The sequence below is a fragment of the Triticum urartu genome, chromosome 6A, assembly GCF_056163025.1.
Source record: "Triticum urartu cultivar PI428250 chromosome 6A, HENAU_Tu73, whole genome shotgun sequence".
Lineage (NCBI taxonomy): Eukaryota > Viridiplantae > Streptophyta > Magnoliopsida > Poales > Poaceae > Triticum > Triticum urartu.
The window spans coordinates 14,105,587-14,131,752 of NC_141878.1; the positions used below are offsets into that span (position 1 = coordinate 14,105,587).

A 26,166-nucleotide genomic window follows, 5' to 3' on the forward strand; every position below is an offset into this window, starting at 1 on the left:
GATCCCGCTGTTGGTTATTGACCGGAGAGTCATCTCGGTCATGTCTGCATGTCTCCCGAACCCGTAGGGTCTACACACTTAAGGTTCGGTGACGCTAGGGTTATAGAGATATTAGTATGCGGTAACCTGAAAGTTGTTTGGAGTCCCAGATGAGATCCCGGACATCACGAGGAGTTCCGGAATGGTCCGGAGGTAAAGAATTATATATAGGAAGTGCTATTTCGGCCATCGGGACAAGTTTCGGGGTCACCGGTATTGTACCGGGACCACCGGAAGGGTCCCGGGGGTCCACCGGGTGGGGCCACCTGCCCCGGGGGGCCACATGGGCTGTAGGGGGTGCGCCTTGGCCTATATGGGCCAAGGGCACCAGCCCCAAGAGGCCCATGCGCCAAGAGAAGAGGAAAAGGAAGAGTCCTAAGGGGGGAAGGCACCTCCGAGGTGCCTTGGGGAGGAGGGACTCCTCCCTGGCCGCACCCTTCCTTGGAGGAAGGGCCAAGGCTGCGCCTCCCCCCTCTCCCTTGGCCCTATATATAGTGGGGGGAAGGGAGGGCAACCATACCTAAGCCCTGGCGCCTCCCTCTCCCTCCCATGACACATCTCCCTCCTCCCGCAGCGCTTGGCGAAGCCCTGTTGGAATCCCGCTACTTCCACCATCACGCCGTCGTGCTGTTGGATCTCCATCAACCTCTCCTCCCCCCTTGCTGGATCAAGACGGAGGAGACGTCACTGCTCTGTACGTGTGTTGAACGCGGAGGTGCCGTCCGTTCGGCGCTAGGATCATCGGTGATTTGGATCACGACGAGTACGACTCCATCAACCCCGTTCTCTTGAACGCTTCCGTGCGCGATCTACAAGGGTATGTAGATCCACTCCTCCCTCGTTGCTAGATGACTCCATAGATAGATCTTGGTGACACGTAGGAAAATTTTGAATTTATGCTACGTTCCCCAACAGCATGTTCGCCGGGGTGCGGCGTTTGGTGGCGGTGAGTATTGGCCGGGGTGAAAACCTGTTCCATGTACGGACGGACCGGCGGCGGCGAAGCTCATTCCCTTCTTGAAGGCGTCGTCGCGGCCTTCATTGCCCATCGTGTTGCTCTACGGGAAACTCTGACCCTCGGGTCGGACGGTGGCGGCGCTCCGGTGTCGTATCCTTCTTGAATGCACCGCCTTGGAGCCCACGGTTCGTCATATGCGGCTTCATCTCTTCGCGGTGGCGTGTTCATGGTCGAGGAACCGGCTGCTCTTGTAGTGCTTGGGGTGGTGTTGCTGCGCTCAGCGCCTAGTATTTTGACTTCGGTGTGTGCATGGTAAACTTTTTTTCTTATTTATACGGAATTCAAGGAGTCACGTGTATGTCAAGCACCCACAGAGATAAAGTCCGCAAAAATATGACAGGCATGCACTTGTGGCACCTGCCGTTGACTAACTGACTGTTGGTCTTGCTATGCTGAGTTCCAAAACTCACCAATACTCTGCAAAGGGCTGAACCTTCATTTTAAATGGGGAATAGGCGAGGTCACGCGCCAAACGCAAAAATCCTCGCCCTCCCCGGCCATCAACCTCGCTCGTCCTGTTGGAACACTACTTCCTCCACGTCCTCCTCGCCACCCGCACGCCCGAGTCCTGCGCCCACGACTGGCTCGTCCCGCACGTAGCTCATGTCTCCATAGGACTAGCTAGATCAGTTGTAACCTTATCCTGCCGTTGCACTCCATGTATATATATGCGTAACTTGTGAAGTCATAATCAATACAGATAGTTTAATCCTTCAACTTGGTATCAGACGCGAGTTCTCTCTGAGACTTCACCATGTCCTCCTCGGCGCCCCTCCCCGTCGCCACGGCGCCTCTGCCCGTCACCACGGCGCCTCCTGCCCCGGCACCTCCTGCCAAGACTCCTGCTGCCATGGCGTCTCTGCCCGTGGCCACGGCGCCCCCTGCGACGGTGCCGCTCGCGGTCGCTCTCCCGTTCCCGGGCCCTCCGTCCGCCGGCGCCTCGTCTTCCTCCGGCATCCCCAACATGCACCAGCTCAACATCGGCCACTTCCTCAACTTCAAGCTGGACTTCGCCGCCGGCAACTTCTCCAAATGGCGGCAGATCTTCAGGTGCGTGCTCTCCATGTACGATGCCGGGGGGCGCGTCGACCACTTCTCCGAGCCTCAACAGCAGACCGTGGCATGGCGCCACGCCGACGTCACCATCCTGCTTTGGATCTACGGGTCCATCTCCGACGACCTCTACGACGTCATCAAGTCGCCGGACAACACGGCGCACCGCGCTTGGAGCCAGCTGACTCACTTCTTCCACGACAATCAGCCGGCCCACGCGATCCACATCGGGGCCGAGTTCCGCTCCACCACCCAGGGCGACCTCCACGTCGGCGAATACTGCCGCCGCCTGAAGGCCCTTGCTGACGCCCTCGCCGACGTGGACGAACCGGTCACCGACCGGTCCCTCACTCTGCAGCTCATCCGCGGGCTCTCGCGCCGCTTCCACGTCCTCGCCTCGGTGCTCCCCCTCCAGGTACCCTTCCCCACCTTCATCCAGGCGCGCTCGCGCCTCCTTCTTGAAGAGATCTCCCTCGACGCCCGTGATCGCACCGAGGGGGCCACCGCCCTCACCGTCAGCACCAACGCCGGCGGCCTCTCCGACACCTCCTCTGGCGATCGCGGCCCACCCGGCTCTGGCGATCGCGCTCGGCCCACCGGCGAGGGCACCCCAGGTCGCGGCGGCTCCTCTGATCGCGCCCGTGGCAATGGCCGTGGTCGTGGCCGCGGTCGTGGTCGCGGCAACGGCGGCCGCCACCCCCAGCAGCAGCAGTTCCCCGGCGGGCAGACGCCGTGGATGGGGTACTTCGCGCCCTGGGGCGCGCCTTTTCCTCCTCCTGGGCGTGCTCCGTGGGTGCCCCCGCACGCCGCCGGCATCCTCGGGCCCCGCCCCGCTGCCCCGGCGCAGGTGTACCCCGTCTTCTACCCTGGCGCGTCGTCCTCCTCGCATGCGCCACCTCCACCGTCGCCCACTCCTGGCTCGTGGGACAACTTCAGCATGCTCAACTCCGCCATGAGCAACATGTCGCTGCAGCAGCCCGGCGCCGCCGACTGGTACATGGACTCTGGTGCCTCCTCACATATCTCTGGGAACGCAGGTATACTCACTCGGCTTTATGATGTTTCAGCTCATCATCTTCCTCCCATTATAGTAGGCAACGGCACCATCATGACTCCCTCTTCCCTCGGCTATACCTCTCTCCCTCCCAAACCCTTTCATCTCAACCACGTCCTAGTCTCTGCAAACGTAGTCAAAAACCTAATCTCTGTTCGTAAATTCACTACTGATAACTCATGCTCAATCGAATTTGACCCCTATGGCTTTTCTGTGAAGGATCTGCTCACTCGGAGGCTAATCATGAGGTCCAGTAGCTCCGGCCCGCTCTACCCGTTCCTAGGCTCCGGCGCCACCATCCTCACCAGCACCACCGCCGGCGATATTTGGCACCGCCGCCTCGGTCATCCAAGCCGGGCTACTCAGGCCTCGCTACAGTCTTTTATTTCCCCTTCATGTAATAATGTGCCCGCACCATCTCCTACATGTGATGCATGCCAACGAGGGCGCCACACTAGATTACCTTTTTCAGCATCGCTTTCCTTTACTAGTTTCCCGTTTCAGTTAATTCACTGCGACCTCTGGACGTCGCCTGTATCCAGCTTTTCTGGTTTTAAATATTATCTTATAATAATGGATGACTACACTCATTTCTCCTGGTCTTTCCCTTTACATAACAAGTCTGAAACGGCCTCTGTTCTTGTACGCTTTTGTCGCTACATTCTCACGCAGTACCACTCCCTTATCCATTGCATTCAAAGCGACAATGGGGGTGAGTTCGTCAACACCGCCCTTCTCACCTTTCTCTCCGATCGAGGCATTGTACTCCGTCTCTCGTGTCCGCACACTTCTCCGCAAAATGGGAAGGCCGAACGTGCCATTCGCTCCACTAACGACATTCTTCGCACTCTCCTCGCTCAAGCTCACATGCCACCACCATATTGGGTCGAAGCTCTCCACACGGCTACCCATCTCCTCAACCGACGACCATCTCACGTAGTTCACAACCTCACACCCTTCTTTCTCCTACATGGCGTTCACCCTAGCTACACCGACCTACGCACTTTTGGGTGCCTCTGCTACCCTAACCTTGCACCATACGCCGCCCACAAACTCTCACCCCGATCCACCCCGTGCGTGCTTCTTGGTAGCCCCCCCGAGCATAAAGGCTACCGCTGCCTCGACCTACGCACTCGGCGCGTTTACACCTCTCGGCACGTTACATTTGATGAGACAATTTTTCCCTTCCAATCCACACTTTCCGCACCCGATCCCACAGCAGAAAATCCCAGCGCCCGACCACCTCGTCCGCCGCCCTTCCACGCCTCGGGATCGTCCCCTCCTACCTCGTTTCCCACCAACTCCAGATCCTCCTCGGATCACGCGCCTATCCACAACAGCCCACCTGTCTCCCCCGCACCCGCCGCGTCCCATCCTCCCACCGGCCCGCCCCCTGCGCCAGCTCCGCGGACCCCACCCTCGCATGCTGCTCCCACCTCGCCCCCTTCCCTTCCGCCACGCGGCTCCACCCCACGCGCCGTGCCCCACGACCGCATGCAACCCTCCCCTCGCTGCCTTTTTCCCACGTCCAGCACCGCGCCATGCAGCACCTCGCCATGAAGCACCTCGCTCCCACCGCGCGCCGTTGCCATCGCACCCCCACAAAACCCTCATCCTATGCGCACGCGCGGCAAATCTGGCTTTGCCCTTCCTAAAACTCAAACTAATCTCACCGTCGATCTCCTCTCCCCCATCCCTCCAACCTACCGCACTGCCCTCAAAGACCCCCGCTGGTATGCCGCTATGCGTGAGGAATATGATGCACTGATTCATAATAAGACCTGGTGTTTAGTGCCGCGTCCTGCAGGTGTGAACGTCGTCAGCGGCAAATGGATCTACAGGCACAAATTCAATGCCGACGGCTCTCTGGCACGCCAGAAGGCTCGCTGGGTCCTGCGTGGGTTCACCCAGCGTGAAAATGTCGACTACACCGAGACCTTCAGCCCCGTCGTCAAGCCATCAACTATCCGGGTCATCCTCAGCCTCGCCGTCAGCAGCTCGTGGCCGATCCACCAGCTGGACGTGAAGAACGCCTTTCTTCACGGCCGGCTCGACGAGGTCGTCTACAGCGAGCAGCCTTCCGGCTTCCTCGACGCCGACCGCCCGGATCATGTCTGCCGTCTCCAGTGCTCCTTGTACGGCCTGAAGCAGGCCCCCCGCGCCTGGTTCTCGCGGTTCATGGCGCACCTCGTCGCCCTCGGCTTCGTCGCCTCCCACAGCGATAGCTCGCTGTTCATCCTCCACCGCGGCGACTCCATGGCGTATCTGCTCTTATACGTGGACGACATCATCCTCACTGCCAGCAGCACCGCTCTCCTTCGCTCCGTCATCGACTCTCTGCACCAAGCCTTTGCCATGACCGACCTCGGCGAGCTGCATCACTTCCTCATCGTCAACGTGCAACGCTCTGCCTCCGGCCTCTTCGTCTCGCAGCAGCAGTACGCGCTCGAGGTCATCGATCGGGCGGGCATGCTCACCTGCAAGCCGATCAGCACGCCCCTCGACGCTCGCGCCAAGCTGTCTGCCTCAGAGGGTGCGCCCGTCGCCGACCCTACCCTCTACCGGAGCCTTGCCGGCGCGCTCCAGTACCTGACCCTGACGAGGCCGGACATCACTCATGCGGTCCAGCAGGCCTGTCTCTTCATGCACGATCCCCGTGAGCGGCACCTCCAGCTCGTCAAGCGGATCCTGCGGTACGTGCATGGCACCTCCCACCTCGGTCTGCGCATCCACAGCTCTGCCCCGACACACGACCTCGTCGCCTACTCCGACGCCGACTGGGCCGGGTGCCCGGACACCCGCCGCTCGACATCCGGGTTCTGCGTCTTTATCGGACCCAACCTCGTCTCTTGGTCCTCGAAGCGTCAGAACACGGTGTCCCGGTCTAGTGCGGAGGCCGAGTACCGCGCGGTCGCTAACGTCGTCGCCGAATCGTGCTGGCTTCGCCAACTCCTCACCGAGCTCCGTCGACCACCACGCCGCGCCACCGTTGTCTTCTGTGACAACGTGAGTGCTGTGTACCTCTCGAGCAACCCGGTGCAGCACCAGCGAACAAAGCACATGGAAATCGACCTGCATTTCATCCGCGAACGGGTCAGCATAGGCGACGTCAAGGTTCTGCATGTTCCTACTTCATCTCAGTTCGCGGACATCTTCACTAAAAGACTGCCAACGGCCATCTTCAACGAGTTCCGGGACAGCCTCAACGTTCTCAGCGACCCCGTTTCGACTGCGGGGGGGGGGGGGGGGGGGGTGTTGGAACACTACTTCCTCCACTTCCTCCTCGCCACCCGCACGCCCGAGTCCTGCGCCCACGACTGGCTCGTCCCGCACGTAGCTCACGTCTCCTTAGGACTAGCTAGATCAGTTGTAACCTTATCCTGCCGTTGCACTCCATGTATATATATGTGTAACTTGTGAAGTCATAATCAATACAGAGAGTTTAATCCTCCAACTCGTCCTCCTCCGATATGCACCACCGCCTCCTCTCCTTCACGCTACTACATATCCATCTCGCCGCCGTCGCCATATGGGGCCGACCAGGGGAACGGCTGCGTGGACGGATGTCGCATCCGTCACAGCGTCGGGTCTCGGCTTTGTAGATGATTTCTTCGCGGACAAGTTCTATATACATGTCGACCAAATCTTCAGCCTGATCGACCACCTGCAGTTTGATGGATCCTCCTTAATAAGGCTATGGGCGCTTCATCTAGGCAACAAGCTCAAGTATGACAACGTGAGGACGTCACCGCGGCGGACCCTTATCACATGCACCACCATAACCTTAAGAATCGATAAGGTAGGAAAGTGACGAAGATCTACCTTCAAATTCATGGTTCAACATAGACACGCAGACTACCATTTTGTGCCCCACCGTATGTGGTAAGTGCTCACTAGCTAGCATCAATGCACATATGATTTCTCGGATATATAGTATATATCCTCTCATCGTACAAAGATTGATGGTAGTTACTGCATTATTTGACTGTTTGCGCAGCGACGAGCACTAGGTCCTCTTCGTTCTATCCCCAAAGACATGCAATTCTTATGTATTGGATTCACATCAAAAGATCAAGAAATACTACAACAAACTGATGTCAATTCTGGATTATGCACTCATAGAGTTTGAGAACAGCGTAGGACCGACAAAGTCAGCATTCAGAAAGAAAAACAACTTGGGTTTGGCACGCCTCACCCACAACACAACCTTCTATTGCATGCAACAACAAACTGAGAGAAATCATGTGTCTGCCTACTACCTAATGAACCACATGGTTGATTGCATGTGGAAGCATATAACCTTCACAAGAAAGGATGATGTCACCAATTGGGGGGGGGGGGCTTGCCATTATCACGCCGGATGATAGTCGAGTTGAGTTTAGATGGATGTAGAGCACCCTTGCAACTGTCATCAACAACAATGTCACCAATAAGAAGGGGATGTACTACGTACACGTTGACTCACAAGAACCCCTCGAGAACAAGCTGGATAGGCAGAAGCGACAACATAGCAACTTCAACACCTCGACTTGGTAGCCCTTACCGTACCTTTTGTGTCAATCAGAACTTAAGCCCTTTGGTGGTTCCTGTAACATTAGTACTTGTTGCACGTATCGAGACATGATGACTCAAGCATGGCAGCAAGGTGAGCCCTTTGGCTCATAGATGTCGTTGTGGCCGAAAAATTAGACATTTGCTTCATAAATGCTGCCATCATTTTCTATGAAATCTTCCAATATATGTTGGATTCATGTGAAATGTATTACATAATAACATTCACTATTTCACTGCATAATACTTATTACTTATGTATGTATGAATTCTGCAAATGTTGTAGCCAAAAACACTGTCGTGGAAGTATTACTATTATCATTGTAAAACTAGCTAGCCACGTTTGTATTTAGCAGGAAGCTGCTAACTTCCCCAAAACTAGAAGCGCTCGCAAAAGGGGCACGTTGTATATTAGGTCAGGTCTGAGATCAGCGACGTTTAAGCAATTCGGACTCCGCCAGTGTTATACAGTCTGGCCACATGCAGCGAGACCACACGCTGGTCGTGAGTAGAACAGTAGCCGCATGCGATATACATGCAGCTCGTCGGACCGCACTAGCCGCGTGTGGGGTACACGCTGCTAAGCTTACCTTACCAGCAGCGTCACACAGTTTCCTGTACTAGTGAGCCTGGGACTTCCTACGACGACCCTGACTTCATCGAATGCATGGAGGAGCAGAATGAGCCCACCGACTCAGAGTTCGAGTATCTCGAGTCAAAGGAGGACGAGGATGACAACGATGACGAGGACCGGCCTTAGTTTGAGGGTCCAAATTGTGGAACCCTAGTTTTGACATTAGTATTTTGGTTGTACTCCCTCCGTTTGGAATTATTTGTCTCGGAAACGGATGTATCTAGAATTAAAATATGTCTAGATACATCCATTTCTACGACAAGTAATTCCGAACGGAGGGAGTAGCTAGTATCACCTGGTGGTAGTCCGACTTGTAGTATGAAATGGTTATTGTTTATATATCAATCGATAGATGCAATGATCTTTAGGTATATATGTCCCTGTAGCTAGTAATTTTGACGAAAAGCTACAAACAGATGTTTGGGGGGGGGGGTGCTCCGGAGAATTGAGTAAGGTGTGCAAAAGATATAGCATAAACATAGACACTCAATTGTAACATATTGAATCACTTAAGAGTTAACGGTGCGATAAATAAACCACATGTCCACCATACACACATTAAACAAATAGATCACGTCGTCTTTGCAGTTCAAGATTGTCAGTGATGCTTTCTGGCTTGCTTTAGAAGACAGACTTTTTAGCAGCCCGCCTTTCAAATTTGACGTGAGGGTGAGAAGGAGCAAACTAAAAGTTTCCGCCTAAAAAATCGCAAATGCTTCATCCTGCCCACTCCCGCAAGCACGCGGGGGGAGGGGGGGAACCCTAGATCGAGCCACTGCCCGCCTCCCTCCCCCTCGCCGTCGCCAAAGCGCGCTGCCGGTCAAATCCTGGTCAACGTAGGCGGCGGCGGGGTTCTCTTCCTCCTCGTTGGCCCCCTTTAGCGTGGGATGCAGTGGCCACCCGAGGGCGCGGCGGCGCGGGCAGCCGTGGTTGCTGTGGAGGCTGCGTGGATCGGCTAGGTGTTGGGCGGTGGGGGGTTGCGAGCGGCTAGTATGGAGGTTCGTGGCGGCGGCGGTTGTCGTGTCGCAGCAGGGTGCAGGGGGCGGAAGGCTCCAGTGGCGGGGGTCGTGCGAGCGCACGCCTGCGCCGGCCCCTGGCTTGGGGTGGATGGTTGTTTCCGGCCGTGTTCATTGCCGCCGGTGCACTGGCCGATTAGGTGGCAGCGTGCCTGGCGGATTCAACGCCTGGAGTTCGGCGGGCAGCGCGGGATGGGCAATGGCCTGGTGTGGCTGCTGCTCCAGCCGTGGATGGATCCACGATATCTTGGCAGGTCGGATGCGGCGGCGGCTGACATGTTTCGGCGTCGGTTGTCCGTAGGCAGCGTGCGCCGGCCTTCGATTCCTCTCCTCGTCGTCCGCACGCCACTTCCGTCGAAGTGCTAGACTTTTCCCAGTCGCGGTCCATCGCTCGCCGCGCGCCCAGCGACAGGACGAGCCGATGGAGGCCAGCTTTGGCTGGCCTAATCGGTCTCGACGTTGGGGGCAGCTCAGGGGTGCTAAAGGCGGGGCCTTTCCACTCGTCTCTTTGGGTGTGGTGGCGCTGGGTGGCGGGTGAGGTCTTGGATGCCGGGGCGGCGGCCCTGGTGGTGGTGTCGCGGTGCTATTGGGCAAAGCCCGTTCCTTGGTGCTGCCTGGTGACCATGGTCGTGTGGGCGGCATGTGTTGGAAATATGCCCTAGAGGCAATAATAAATTGATTATTATTATATTTCCTTGTTCATGATAATCGTTTATTATCCATGCTAGAATTGTATTGATAGGAAACTCAGATACATGTGTGGATACATAGACAACACCATGTCCCTAGTAAGCCTCTAGTTGACTAGCTCGTTGATCAATAGATGGTTACTGTTTCCTGACCATGGACATTGGATGTCGTTGATAACGGGATCACATCATTAGGAGAATGATGTGATGGACAAGACCCAATCCTAAGCATAGCACAAGATCGCGTAGTTCGTATGCTAAAGCTTTTCTAATGTCAAGTATCATTTCCTTAGACCATGAGATTGTGCAACTCCCGGATACCGTAGGAGTGCTTTGGGTGTGCCAAACGTCACAACGTAACTGGGTGGCTATAAAGGTACACTACGGGTATCTCCGAAAGTGTCTGTTGGGTTGGCACGAATCGAGACTGGGATTTGTCACTCCGTGTGACGGAGAGGTATCTCTAGGCCCACTCGGTAGGACATCATCATAATGTGCACAATGTGATCAAGGAGTTGATCACGGGATGGTGTGTTACGGAACGAGTAAAGAGACTTGCCGGTAACGAGATTGAACAAGGTATCGGGATACCGACGATCGAATCTCGGGCAAGTATCGTACCGCTAGACAAAGGGAATTGTATACGGGATTGATTAAGTCCTTGACATCGTGGTTCATCCGATGAGATCATCGTGGAACATGTGGGAGCCAACATGGGTATCCAGATCCCGCTGTTGGTTATTGACCGGAGAGTCATCTCGGTCATGTCTGCATGTCTCCCGAACCCGTAGGGTCTACACACTTAAGGTTCGGTGATGCTAGGGTTATAGAGATATTTGTATGCGGTAACCCGAAAGTTGTTCGGAGTCCCGGATGAGATCCCGGACGTCACGAGGAGTTCCGGAATGGTCCGAAGGTAAAGAATTATATATAGAAAGTGCTATTTCGGCCATCGGGACAAGTTTCGGGGTCACCGGTATTGTACCGGGACCACCGGAAGGGTCCCGTGTTGGAAATATGCCCTAGAGGCAATAATAAATTATTTATTATTATATTTCCTTGTTCATGATAATCGTTTATTATCCATGCTAGAATTGTATTGATAGGAAACTCAGATACATGTGTGGATACATAGACAACACCATGTCCCTAGTAAGCCTCTAGTTGACTAGCTCGTTGATCAATAGATGGTTACGGTTTCCTGACCATGAACATTGGATGTCGTTGATAACGGGATCACATCATTAGGAGAATGATGTGATGGACAAGACCCAATCCTAAGCATAGCACTAGATCATGTAGTTCGTATGCTAAAGCTTTTCTAATGTCAAGTATCATTTCCTTGGACCATGAGATTGTGTAACTCCCGGATACTGTAGGAGTGCTTTGGGTGTGCCAAACGTCACAACGTAACTGGGTGGCTATAAAGGTACACTACGGGTATCCCCGCAAGTGTCTGTTGGGTTGGCACGAATCGAGACTGGGATTTGTCACTCCGTGTGACGGAGAGGTATCTCTGGGCCCACTCGGTAGGACATCATCATAATGTGCACAATGTGACCAAGGAGTTGATCACGGGATGATGTGTTACGGAACGAGTAAAGAGACTTGCCGGTAACGAGATTGAACAAGGTATCGGGATACCGGCGATCGAATCTTGGGCAAGTGCAATACTGCTAGACAAAGGGAATTGTATACGGGATTGATTAAGTCCTTGAGATCGTGGTTCATCCGATGAGATCATCGTGGAACATGTGGGAGCCAACATGGGTATCCAGATCCTGCTGTTGGTTATTGACCGGAGAACGTCTCGGTCATGTCTGCATGTCTCCCGAACCCGTAGGGTCTACACACTTAAGGTTCGATGACGCTAGGGTTGTAAAGGAAATTTGTATGTGGTTACCGAATGTTGTTCGGAGTCCCGGATGAGATCCCGGACGTCACGAGGAGTTCCGGAATGGTCCGGAGGTAAAGATTTATATATGGGAAGTCCTGTTTTGGTCACCGGAAAAGTTTCAGGGTTTATCGGTAATGTACCGGGACCACCGGAGGGGTCCGGGGGTCCACCGGGGGGGCCATGGGCCCCAGAGGCATACATGGGCCAAGTGTGAGAAGGCACCAGCCCCTAGGTGGGCTAGGGCGCCTCCCACCATGGCCCATGCGCCTAGAAGGGGAGAGGGGGCATACCCTAAGGGCAGATGGGCCCTAAGGCCCATACTCCCTGCGCCTCCCTCTCCTCCCCCCTTGTGGCTGCCGCCCCTCTAGGGGTGGGAACCCTAGAGGGGGCGCACCCTCCTCCCCTTCCCCTATATATATGAGGCCTAGGGGCTGCCCAATACACGCGATCTGATCTCTGCCTGTTGGTGCAGCCCTCCCTCTCTTTCTCCTCATATCCCGTGGTGCTTGGCGAAGCCCTGCAGGATTGCCACGCTCCTCCATCACCACCACGCCGTTGTGCTGCTGCTGGATGGAGTCTTCCTCAACCTCTCCCTCTCTCCTTGCTGGATCAAGGCATGGGAGACGTCATCGGGCTGTACGTGTGTTGAACACGGAGGTGTCGTCCGTTCGGCACTAGAATCATCGGTGATTTGGATCATGACGAGTACGACTCCATCAACCCCGTTCTCTTGAACGCTTCCGCATAGCGATCTACAAGGGTATGTAGATGCACTCTCCTTCCCCTCGTTGCTAGTCTCTCCATAGCTAGATCTTGGTGACACGTAGGAAAATTTTGAATTTCTGCTACGTTCCCCAACAGTGGCATCATGAGCTAGGTCTATGCGTAGTTTCTATGCACGAGTAGAACACAAAGTAGTTGTGGGCGTTGATTTTGTTCAATATGCTTGCCGTTACTAGTCTTATCTTGATTCGGCGGCATCGTGGGATGAAGCGGCCCGGACCGACCTTACACGTACTCTTACGTGAGACTGGTTCCAGCGACTGACATGCACTAGTTGCATAAGGTGGCTAGCGGGTGTCCGTCTCTCCTACTTTAGTCGGATCAGATTCGATGAAAAGGGTCCTTATGAAGGGTAAATAGCAATTGGCATATCACGTTGTGGTTTTTGCGTAGGTAAGAAACGTTCTTGCTAGAAACCCATAGCGGCCACGTAAAACATGCAAACAACAATTAGAGAACGTCTAACTTGTTTTTGCAGGGTATGCTATGTGATGTGATATGGCCAAAAGGATGTGATGAATGATATATGTGATGTATGAGATTGATCATGTTCTTGTAATAGGAATCACGACTTGCATGTCGATGAGTATGACAACCGGCAGGAGCCATAGGAGTTGTCTTAATTTATTAATGACCTGCGTGTCAACATAAATGTCATGTAATTACTTTACTTTATTGCTAGCCGTTAGCTGTAGTAGTAGAAGTAATAGATGACGTGACAACTTCATGGAGACACGATGATGGAGATCATGATGATGGAGATCATGGTGTCATGCCGGTGACGTTGATGATCATGGAGCCCCGAAGATGGAGATCAAAAGGAGCAAAGTGATGATGGCCATATCATGTCACTATTTGATTGCATGTGATGTTTATCATGTTTATGCATCTTGTTTACTTAAAACGACGGTAGTAAATAAGATGATCCCTCATAATAATTTCAAGAAAGTGTTCCCCCTAACTGTGCACCGTTGCGACAGTTCGTTGTTTCGAAGCACCACGTGATGATCGGGTGTTAGATTCTTACATTCACATACAACGGGTGTAAGACAGATTTACACACGCGAAACACTTAGGTTGACTTGACGAGCCTAGCATGTGTACAGACATGGCCTCGGAACACAGAAGACCGAAAGGTCGAGCATGAGTCGTATAGAAGATATGATCAACATGAAGATGTTCACCGATGTTGACTAGTCCGTCTCACGTGATGATCAGACACGGCCTAGTTGACTCGGATCATGTAATCACTTAGATGACTAGAGGGATGTCTATCTAAGTGGGAGTTCATAAGATGAACTTAATTATCCTGAACATAGTCAAAAGGTCTTCGCAAATTATGTCGTAGATCGCGCTTCAGTTCTACTGTTTAGATATGTTCCTAGAGAAAATTTAGTTGAAAGTTGATAGTAGTAATTATGCGGACTAGGTCCGTAAACTGAGGATTGTCCTCATTGCTTCTTAGAAGGCTTATGTCCTTAATGCACCGCTCAGTGTGCTAAACCTCAAACGTTGTCTGTGGATGTTGCGAACATCTGACATACACGTTTTGATAACTACATGATAGTTCAGTTAAACGGTTTAGAGTTGAGGCACCGAAGACGGTTTTGAAACGTCACGAAACATATGAGATGTTTCGAGGGCTGAAATTGGAATTTCAGGCTCGTGCCCACGTCAAGAGGTATAAGACCTCCGACGATTTTCTTAGCCTGCAAACTAAGGGAGAAAAGCTCAATTATTGAGCTTGTGCTCAGATTGTCTGAGTACATCAATCATTTGAATCGAGTGGGAGTTAATCTTCCAGATGAGATAGTGATGTTTCTCCGAAGTCATTACCACCAAGCTGCTAGAGCTTCGTGATGAACTATAATATATCAGGGACATATATGATGATCCTTGAGATATTCGCGATGTTTGACACCACGAAAGTAGAAATCAAGAAGGAGCATCAATTGTTGATGGTTGGTGAAACCACTAGTTTCAAGAAGGGCAAGGGCAAGAAAGGGATACTTCATGGAATAACAAATCAGTTGCTGTTCTAGTGAAGAAACCCAAGGTTGAACCCAAACCCGAAACTAAGTGCTTCTGTAATAAGGGGAACAGCCACTGGAGCAGAATTACCCTAGACACTTGGTAGATGAGAAGGCTGGCAAGGTCGATAGAAGTATGTTGGATATACATTGTGTTGATGTGTACTTTACTAGTACTCCTAGTAGCACCAGGGTATTAGATACCGGTTCGGTTGCTAAGTGTTAGTAACTCGAAATAAAAGCTACGGAATAAACGGAGACTAGCTAAAGGTGAGCTGACGATATGTGTTGGAAGTGTTTCCAATGTTGATATGATCAAGCATCGCACGCTCCCTCTACCATCGAGATTGGTGTTTGCATTGAGCATAGACATGATTGGATTATGTCTATCGCAATACGATTATTCATTTAAGGAGAATAACGGTTACTCTGTTTATTTGAATAATACCTTCAATAGTCTTGCACCTAAAATGAATGGTTCATTGAATCTCGATCATAGTGATACACATGTTCATGCCAAAAGATAGTAATGATAGTACCACCTACTTGTGGCACTGCCACGTAAGTCATATCGGTATAAAACGCATGAAGAAGCTCCATGTTGATGGATCTTTGGGCTTACTCATTTTTTGAAAAGTTTGAGACATGCGAACCATGTCTATTGGTGTATATGCATGAAGAAACTCCATGCAAATGGACCGTTCGGACTCGCTTGATTTTGAATCACTTGAGACATGCAAATCATACCACATGGGCAAGATGACTGAAAGCCTCGTTTTCAGTAAAATGGAACTAGAAAGCAACTTGTTGGAAGTAATACATTTTGATGTGTGCAATCCAATGAGTGCTGAGGCATGTGGTGGATATCGTTATGTTCTTACTTCACAGATGATTTGAGTAGATGTTGAGTATATTTACTTGATGAATCACGAGTCTGAATTATTGAAAGGTTCAAGTAATTTCAGGTGAAGTTGAAAGATCGTCGTGACAAGAGGATAAAATATCTATGATATGATCATAGAGATGAATATCTGAATTACGAGTTTGGCACAGAATTAAGAAATTGTGGAAATTGTTTCACAACTAATACAGCCTGGAACACCATAGTGTGATGGTGTGTCCGAACATCATAACTGCACCCTATTGGATATGATGCATACCATGATGTCTCTTATCGAATTACCACGATAGTTTATGGGTTAGGCATTAGAGACAACCACATTCACTTTAAATAGGGCACCACGTAATTCCGATGAGATGACACCGTATGAACTATGGTTTAGAGAAACCTAAGCTGTCATTTCTTAAAAGTTTGGGGCTGCAACGCTTATGTGAAAAGTTTCAGGCTGATAAGCTCGAACCCAAAGCGGATAAATGCATCTTCATAGGACACCCAAAACAGTTGGGTATACCTCATGTCTCAGATCCGAAAGCAATAAGGGATTGTTTCTAGAATCGGGTCCTTTCTTGAGGAAAAGTTTCTCTCGAAAGAATTGAGTGGGAGGGTGGTGGAGACTTGATGAGGTTATTGAACCGTCTCTTCACAGGAAGTTGTTCCTGTGGCACCTACACCAATTGAAGTGGAAGCTTATGATAGTGATCATGAAACTTCAGATCAAGTCACTACCAAATCTTGTGGGATGACAAGGATGCGTACTACTTCAGAGTGGTAAGTAATCCTATCTTGGAAGTCATGTTGCTAGACAACAATGAACCTACGAGCTATGGAGAAGCGATGGTGGGCCTGGATTCCGATAAATGGCTCGAGGCCATAAAATCCGAGAGAGGATCCATGTATGAAAACAAAGTGTAGACTTTGGCAGAACAGCTCGATGGTCGTAAGGCTGTTGAGTGCAGATGGATTTTAAAAGGAAGACGGACAATGATGGTAAGTATCACCATCAAGAAAGCTCGACTTGTCGTTAAGATGTTTTCCGACAAGTTCAAGGAGTTGACTACGGTGAGACTTTCTCACTCGTAGCGATGCTAAGAGTCTGTTGGAATTATATTAGCAATTACTGCATCATTTATGAAATCTTGCAGATAGGATATCCAAACATTGTTTCCTCGACGATTTTTTGAGGAAAGGTTGTATGTGATACAACTGGAAGGTTTTGTCAATCCTGAAATATGCTAATAAGTATGCAAAGCTCCAGCAATCCTTCTGAGGACTGGAGTAAGCATCTCAGAGTTGGAATGTATGCTTTGATGAGATGATCAAAGATTTTGGGTGTATACAAAGTTTATGAGAAACTTGTATTTCCAAAGAAGTGAGTGGGAGCACTATAGAATTTATGATGAATATATGTTGTTGACATATTGTTGATCGGAAATGATGTAGAATTTCTAGAAAGCATGCAGAGTTTATTTGAAAAGTGTTTTTAATGGAAAGCCTGGATTAAGCTACTTGAACATTGAGCATCAAGATCTATAAGGATAGATCAAAACGCTTAATAGTACTTTCAAATGAGCACATAACTTGACATGATCTTGAAGGTGTTCAAGATGGATCAGTCAAAGAAGGAGTTCTTGCCTGAGTTGTAAGGTATGAAGTTAAGACTTAAAGCTCGACCACGGCAAAATAGAGAGAAAGGACGAAGGTCGTCCCCTATGCTTAAGACGTAGGCTCTACAGTATGCTATGCTGTGTACCGCACCTTAAGTGTGCCTTGCCATGAGTCAGTCAAGGGGTACAAGAGTGATCCAAGAATGGATCACAGGACAGCGGTCAAAGTTATCCTTAGTAACTAGTGGACTAAGGAATTTTCTCGATTATGGAGGTGGTAAAAGAGTTCGTCGTAAAGGGTTACGTAGATGCAAGCTTAACACCTATCCGGATAGCTCTGAGTAGAGATACCGAATACGTATAATGGAGCAACAATTTGGAATAGCTCCAAGTAGAACAGTTATTTGGAATAGCTCCAAATGTAGCGTAGTAGTTGCATCTACAAGATGACATAGAAATTTGTGAAGTACATACGGATCTGGATGTTGCAGACCCGTTGACTAAAACCTCTCTCACAAGCAACATGATCAAACCCAGAACTCTTTGAGTGCTAATCACATAGTGATGTGAACTAGATTATTGACTCTAGTAAACTCTTTGGGTGTTAGTCACATGGGGATGTGACCTTGAGTGTTAATCACATATCGATGTGAACTAGATTATTGACTCTAGTGCAAGTGGGAGACTGTTGGAAATATGCCCTAGAGGCAATAATAAATTAGTTCTTATTATATTTCCTTGTTCATGATAATCGTTTATTATCCATGCTAGAATTGTATTGATAGGAAACTCAGATACATGTGTGGATACATACACAACACCATGTCCCTAGTAAGCCTCTAGTTGACTAGCTCGTTGATCAATAGATGGTTACGGTTTCCTGACCATGGACATTGGATGTCGTTGATAACGGGATCACATCATTAGGAGAATGATGTGATGGACAAGACCCAATCCTAAGCATAGCACTAGATCGTGTAGTTCGTATGCTAAAGCTTTTCTAATGTCAAGTATCATTTCCTTGGACCATGAGATTGTGTAACTCCGGATACCATAGGAGTTCTTTGGGTGTGCCAAACGTCACAACATAACTGGGTGGCTATAAAGGTACACTACGGGTATCCCCGGAAGTGTCTGTTGGGTTGGCACGAATCGAGACTGGGATTTGTCACTCCGTGTGACGGAGAGGTATCTCTGGGCCCACTCGGTAGGACATCATCATAATGTGCACAATGTGACCAAGGAGTTGATCACGGGATGATGTGTTACGGAACGAGTAAAGAGACTTGCCGGTAACGAGATTGAACAAGGTATCGGGATACCGGCGATCGAATCTCGGGCAAGTGCAATACCGCTAGACAAAGGGAATTGTATACGGGATTGATTAAGTCTTTGACATCGTGGTTCATCCGATAAGATCATCGTGGAACATGTGAGAGCCAACATGGGTATCCAGATCCCGCTGTTGGTTATTGACCGGAGAACGTCTCGGTCATGTCTGCATGTCTCCCGAACCCGTAGGGTCTACACACTTAAGGTTCGATGACGCTAGGGTTGTAAAGGAAGTTTGTATGTGGTTATCGAATGTTGTCCGGAGTCCCGGATGAGATCCCGGACGTCACGAGGAGTTCCGGAATGGTCCGGAGGTAAAGATTTATATATGGGAAGTCCTGTTTTGGTCACCGGAAAAGTTTCGGGGTTTATCGGTAATGTACCGGGACCATCGGAGGGGTCCAGGGGTCCACCGGGGGGGGCCATGGGACCCAGAAGCATACATGGGCCAAGTGTGAGAAGGAACCAGCCCCTAGGTGGGCTAGGGCGCCTCCCACCATGGCCCATGCGCCTAGAAGGGGAGAGGGGGCATACCCTAAGGGCAGATGGGCCCTAAGGCCCATAATCCCTGCGCCTCCCTCTCCTCCCCCCTTGTGGCCGCCACCCATAGATGGGTTTGGGGCTGCCGCCCCTCTAGGGGTGGGAACCCTAGAGGGGGCGCACCCTCCTCCCCTTCCCCTATATATATGAGGCCTAGGGGCTGCCCAATACACGCGATCTGATCTCTGCCTGTTGGTGCAGCCCTCCCTCTCTTTCTCCTCATATCCCGTGGTGCTTGGCGAAGCCCTGCAGGATTGCCACGCTCCTCCATCACCACCACGCCGTTGTGCTGCTGCTGGATGGAGTCTTCCTCAACCTCTCCCTCTCTCCTTGCTGGATCAAGGCATGGGAGACGTCACCGGGCTGTACGTGTGTTGAACACGGAGGTGCCATCCGTTCAGCACAAGGATCATCGGTGATTTGGATCACGACGAGTATGACTCCATCAACCCCGTTCTCTTGAACGCTTCCGCATAGCGATCTACAAGGGTATGTAGATGCACTCTCCTTCCCCTCGTTGCTAGTCTCTCCATAGATAGATCTTGGTGACACGTAGGAAAATTTTGAATTTCTGCTACGTTCCCCAACATCCCGGGGGTCCACCGGGTGGGGCCACCTGCCCCGGGGGGGCACATGGGCTGTAGGGGGTGCGCCTTGGCCTATATGGGCCAAGGGCACCAGCCCCAAGAGGCCCGTGCGCCAAGAGAAGAGGAAAAGGAAGAGTCCTAAGGGGGGAAGGCACCTCCGAGGTGCCTTGGGGAGGAGGGACTCCTCCCTGGCCGCACCCTTCCTTGGAGGAAGGGCCAAGGCTGCGCCTCCCCCCTCTCCCTTGGCCCTATATATAGTGGGGGGAAGGGAGGGCAACCATACCTAAGCCCTGGCGCCTCCCTCTCCCTCCCATGACACATTTCCCTCCTCCCGCAGCGCTTGGCGAAGCCCTGTTGGAATCCCGCTACTTCCACCATCACGCCGTCGTGCTGTTGGATCTCCATCAACCTCTCCTCCCCCCTTGCTGGATCAAGACGGAGGAGACGTCGCTGCTCCGTACGTGTGTTGAACGCGGAGGTGCCGTCCGTTCGGCGCTAGGATCATCGGTGATTTGGATCACGACGAGTACGACTCCATCAACCCCGTTCTCTTAAACGCTTCCGCGCGCGATCTACAAGGTATGTAGATCCACTCCTCCCTCGTTGCTAGATGACTCCATAGATAGATCTTGGTGACACGTAGGAAAATTTTGAATTTATGCTACGTTCCCCAACAGTGGCATCATGAGCTAGGTCTATGCGTAGTTTCTATGCACGAGTAGAACACAAAGTAGTTGTGGGCGTTGATTTTGTTCAATATGCTTGCCGTTACTAGTCTTATCTTGATTCGGCGGCATCGTGGGATGAAGCGGCCCGGACCGACCTTACACGTACTCTTACGTGAGACTGGTTCCACCGACTGACATGCACTAGTTGCATAAGGTGGCTAGCGGGTGTCTGTCTCTCCCACTTTAGTCGGATCGGATTCGATGAAAAGGGTCCTTATGAAGGGTAAATAGCAATTGGCATATCACGTTGTGGTTTTTGTGTAGGTAAGAAACGTTCTTGCTAGAAACCCATAGCAGCCACGTAAAACATGCAAACAACAATTAGAGGACGTCTAACTTGTTTTTGCAGGGTATGCTATGTGATGTGATATGGCCAAAAGGATGTGATGAATGATATATGTGATGTATGAGATTGATCATGTTCTTGTAATAGGAATCACGACTTGCATGTCGATGAGTATGACAACCGGCAGGAGCCATAGGAGTTGTCTTAATTTATTTATGACCTGCGTGTCAACATAAACGTCATGTAATTATTTTACTTTATTGCTAACCGTTAGCTGTAGTAGTAGAAGTAATAGTTGGCGAGACAACTTCATGAAGACACGATGATGGAGATCATGATGATGGAGATCATGGTGTCATGCCGGTGACGATGATGATCATGGAGCCCCGAAGATGGAGATCAAAAGGAGCAATATGATATTGGCCATATCATGTCACCATTTGATTGCATGTGATGTTTATCATGTTTATACATCTTATTTGCTTAGAACGACGGTAGTAAATAAGATGATCCCTCATTAAAATTTCAAGAAAGTGTTCCCCCTAACTGTGCACTGTTGCGACAGTTCGTTCGTTTCTAAGCACCACGTGATGATCGGGTGTGATAGATTCCAACGTTCACATACAACGGGTGTAAGACAGATTTACACATGCAAACACTTAGGTTGACTTGACGAGCCTAGCATGTACAGACATGGCCTCGGAACACAGAAGACCGAAAGGTCGAGCATGAGTCGTATAGAAGATACGATCAACATGAAGATGTTCACCGATGTTGACTAGTCCGTCTCATGTGATGATCGGACACGGCCTAGTTGACTCGGATCATGTAATCACTTAGATGACTAGAGGGATGTCTATCTGAGTGGGAGTTCATAAGATGAACTTAATTATCCTGAACATAGTCAAAAGGTCTTTTGCAAATTATGTCGTAGCTCGCGCTTTAGTTCTACTGTTTAGATATGTTCCTAGAGAAAAATTAGTTGAAAGTTGATAGTAGCAATTATGCAGACTAGGTCCGTAAACTGAGGATTGTCCTCATTGCTTCTTAGAAGGCTTATGTCCTTAATGCACCGCTCAGTGTACTGAACCTCAAACGTTGTCTGTGGATGTTGCGAACATCTGACATACACATTTTTGATAACTACGTGATAGTTCAGTTAAACGGTTTAGAGTTGAGGCACCGAAGACGTTTTGAAACGTCGCGAAACATATGAGATGTTTCGAGGGCTGAAATTGGGATTTCAGGCTCGTGCTCACGTCAAGAGGTATAAGACCTCCGACGAATTTTTTAGCCTACAAACTAAGGGAGAAAAGCTCAATTGTTGAGCTTGTGCTCAGATTGTCTGAGTACAACAATCATTTGAATCGAGTGGGAGTTGATCTTCCAGATGAGATAGTGATGTTTCTCCGAAGTCATTACCACCAAGCTGCTAGATCTTCGTGATGAACTATAATATATCAGGGACATATATGATGATCCTTGAGATATTTGTGATGTTTGACACCACAAAAGTAGAGATCAAGAAGGAGCATCAATTGTTGATGGTTGGTGAAACCACTAGTTTCAAGAAGGGCAAGGGCAAAAAGGGATGCTTCATGAAACGGCAAATCACCTGCTGCTCTAGTGAAGAAACCCAAGGTTGAACCCAAACCCGAGACTAAGTGCTTTTGTAATAAGGGGAACAGCCACTGGAGCAGAATTACCCTAGACACTTGGTAGATGAGAAGGCTGGCAAGGTCGATAGAAGTATGTTGGATATACATTGTGTTGATGTGTACTTTACTAGTACTCCTAGTAGCACCAGGGTATTAGATACCGGTTCGGTTGCTAAGTGTTAGTAACTCGAAATAAAAGCTATGGAATAAACGGAGACTAGCTAAAGGTGAGCTGACGATATGTGTTGGAAGTGTTTCCAATGTTGATATGATCAAGCATCGCACGCTCCCTCTACCATTGAGATTGGTGTTTGCGTTGAGCATAGACATGATTGGATTATGTCTATCGCAATACAGAGAGTTTAATCCTCCAACTCGTCCTCCTCCGATATGCACCACCGCCTCCTCTCCTTCACGCTACTACATATCCATCTCGCCGCCGTCGCCATATGGGGCCGACCAGGGGAACGGCTGCGTGGACGGATGTCGCATCCGTCACAGCGTCGGGTCTCGGCTTTGTAGATGATTTCTTCGCGGACAAGTTCTATATACATGTCGACCAAATCTTCAGCCTGATCGACCACCTGCAGTTTGATGGATCCTCCTTAATAAGGCTATGGGCGCTTCATCTAGGCAACAAGCTCAAGTATGACAACGTGAGGACGTCACCGCGGCGGACCCTTATCACATGCACCACCATAACCTTAAGAATCGATAAGGTAGGAAAGTGACGAAGATCTACCTTCAAATTCATGGTTCAACATAGACACGCAGACTACCATTTTGTGCCCCACCGTATGTGGTAAGTGCTCACTAGCTAGCATCAATGCACATATGATTTCTCGGATATATAGTATATATCCTCTCATCGTACAAAGATTGATGGTAGTTACTGCATTATTTGACTGTTTGCGCAGCGACGAGCACTAGGTCCTCTTCGTTCTATCCCCAAAGACATGCAATTCTTATGTATTGGATTCACATCAAAAGATCAAGAAATACTACAACAAACTGATGTCAATTCTGGATTATGCACTCATAGAGTTTGAGAACAGCGTAGGACCGACAAAGTCAGCATTCAGAAAGAAAAACAACTTGGGTTTGGCACGCCTCACCCACAACACAACCTTCTATTGCATGCAACAACAAACTGAGAGAAATCATGTGTCTGCCTACTACCTAATGAACCACATGGTTGATTGCATGTGGAAGCATATAACCTTCACAAGAAAGGATGATGTCACCAATTGGGGGGGGGGGGCTTGCCATTATCACGCCGGATGATAGTCGAGTTGAGTTTAGATGGATGTAGAGCACCCTTGCAACTGTCATCAACAACAATGTCACCAATAAGAAGGGGATGTACTACGTACACGTTGACTCACAAGAACCCCTCGAGAACAAGCTGGATAGGCAGAAGCGACAACATAGCAACTTCAACACCTCGACTTGGTAGCCCTTACCGTACCTTTTGTGTCAATCAGAACTTAAGCCCTTTGGTGGTTCCTGTAACATTAGTACTTGTTGCACGTATCGAGACATGATGACTCAAGCATGGCAGCAAGGTGAGCCCTTTGGCTCATAGATGTCGTTGTGGCCGAAAAATTAGACATTTGCTTCATAAATGCTGCCATCATTTTCTATGAAATCTTCCAATATATGTTGGATTCATGTGAAATGTATTACATAATAACATTCACTATTTCACTGCATAATACTTATTACTTATGTATGTATGAATTCTGCAAATGTTGTAGCCAAAAACACTGTCGTGGAAGTATTACTATTATCATTGTAAAACTAGCTAGCCACGTTTGTATTTAGCAGGAAGCTGCTAACTTCCCCAAAACTAGAAGCGCTCGCAAAAGGGGCACGTTGTATATTAGGTCAGGTCTGAGATCAGCGACGTTTAAGCAATTCGGACTCCGCCAGTGTTATACAGTCTGGCCACATGCAGCGAGACCACACGCTGGTCGTGAGTAGAACAGTAGCCGCATGCGATATACATGCAGCTCGTCGGACCGCACTAGCCGCGTGTGGGGTACACGCTGCTAAGCTTACCTTACCAGCAGCGTCACACAGTTTCCTGTACTAGTGAGCCTGGGACTTCCTACGACGACCCTGACTTCATCGAATGCATGGAGGAGCAGAATGAGCCCACCGACTCAGAGTTCGAGTATCTCGAGTCAAAGGAGGACGAGGATGACAACGATGACGAGGACCGGCCTTAGTTTGAGGGTCCAAATTGTGGAACCCTAGTTTTGACATTAGTATTTTGGTTGTACTCCCTCCGTTTGGAATTATTTGTCTCCGAAACGGATGTATCTAGAATTAAAATATGTCTAGATACATCCATTTCTACGACAAGTAATTCCGAACGGAGGGAGTAGCTAGTATCACCTGGTGGTAGTCCGACTTGTAGTATGAAATGGTTATTGTTTATATATCAATCGATAGATGCAATGATCTTTAGGTATATATGTCCCTGTAGCTAGTAATTTTGACGAAAAGCTACAAACAGATGTTTGGGGGGGGGTGCTCCGGAGAATTGAGTAAGGTGTGCAAAAGATATAGCATAAACATAGACACTCAATTGTAACATATTGAATCACTTAAGAGTTAACGGTGCGATAAATAAACCACATGTCCACCATACACACATTAAACAAATAGATCACGTCGTCTTTGCAGTTCAAGATTGTCAGTGATGCTTTCTGGCTTGCTTTAGAAGACAGACTTTTTAGCAGCCCGCCTTTCAAATTTGACGTGAGGGTGAGAAGGAGCAAACTAAAAGTTTCCGCCTAAAAAATCGCAAATGCTTCATCCTGCCCACTCCCGCAAGCACGCGGGGGGAGGGGGGGAACCCTAGATCGAGCCACTGCCCGCCTCCCTCCCCCTCGCCGTCGCCAAAGCGCGCTGCCGGTCAAATCCTGGTCAACGTAGGCGGCGGCGGGGTTCTCTTCCTCCTCGTTGGCCCCCTTTAGCGTGGGATGCAGTGGCCACCCGAGGGCGCGGCGGCGCGGGCAGCCGTGGTTGCTGTGGAGGCTGCGTGGATCGGCTAGGTGTTGGGCGGTGGGGGGTTGCGAGCGGCTAGTATGGAGGTTCGTGGCGGCGGCGGTTGTCGTGTCGCAGCAGGGTGCAGGGGGCGGAAGGCTCCAGTGGCGGGGGTCGTGCGAGCGCACGCCTGCGCCGGCCCCTGGCTTGGGGTGGATGGTTGTTTCCGGCCGTGTTCATTGCCGCCGGTGCACTGGCCGATTAGGTGGCAGCGTGCCTGGCGGATTCAACGCCTGGAGTTCGGCGGGCAGCGCGGGATGGGCAATGGCCTGGTGTGGCTGCTGCTCCAGCCGTGGATGGATCCACGATATCTTGGCAGGTCGGATGCGGCGGCGGCTGACATGTTTCGGCGTCGGTTGTCCGTAGGCAGCGTGCGCCGGCCTTCGATTCCTCTCCTCGTCGTCCGCACGCCACTTCCGTCGAAGTGCTAGACTTTTCCCAGTCGCGGTCCATCGCTCGCCGCGCGCCCAGCGACAGGACGAGCCGATGGAGGCCAGCTTTGGCTGGCCTAATCGGTCTCGACGTTGGGGGCAGCTCAGGGGTGCTAAAGGCGGGGCCTTTCCACTCGTCTCTTTGGGTGTGGTGGCGCTGGGTGGCGGGTGAGGTCTTGGATGCCGGGGCGGCGGCCCTGGTGGTGGTGTCGCGGTGCTATTGGGCAAAGCCCGTTCCTTGGTGCTGCCTGGTGACCATGGTCGTGTGGGCGGCATGTGTT

General features: G+C 50.5%; 1 protein-coding gene across 1 annotated transcript; it reads left to right on the forward strand.

Annotated features, from left to right (window-relative positions):
• The first annotated feature begins 1,811 nt into the window (after nucleotides 1-1,811).
• LOC147963210 (uncharacterized) lies at nucleotides 1,812-3,421 on the forward strand. The gene is made up of 2 exons (XM_087529515.1): nucleotides 1,812-3,147; nucleotides 3,384-3,421. The coding sequence occupies exons 1-2, from the start codon at nucleotides 1,812-1,814 to the stop codon at nucleotides 3,419-3,421; spliced, it is 1,374 nt and encodes a 457-aa protein (XP_087385641.1).
• Nucleotides 3,422-26,166: the final 22,745 nt, after the last annotated feature.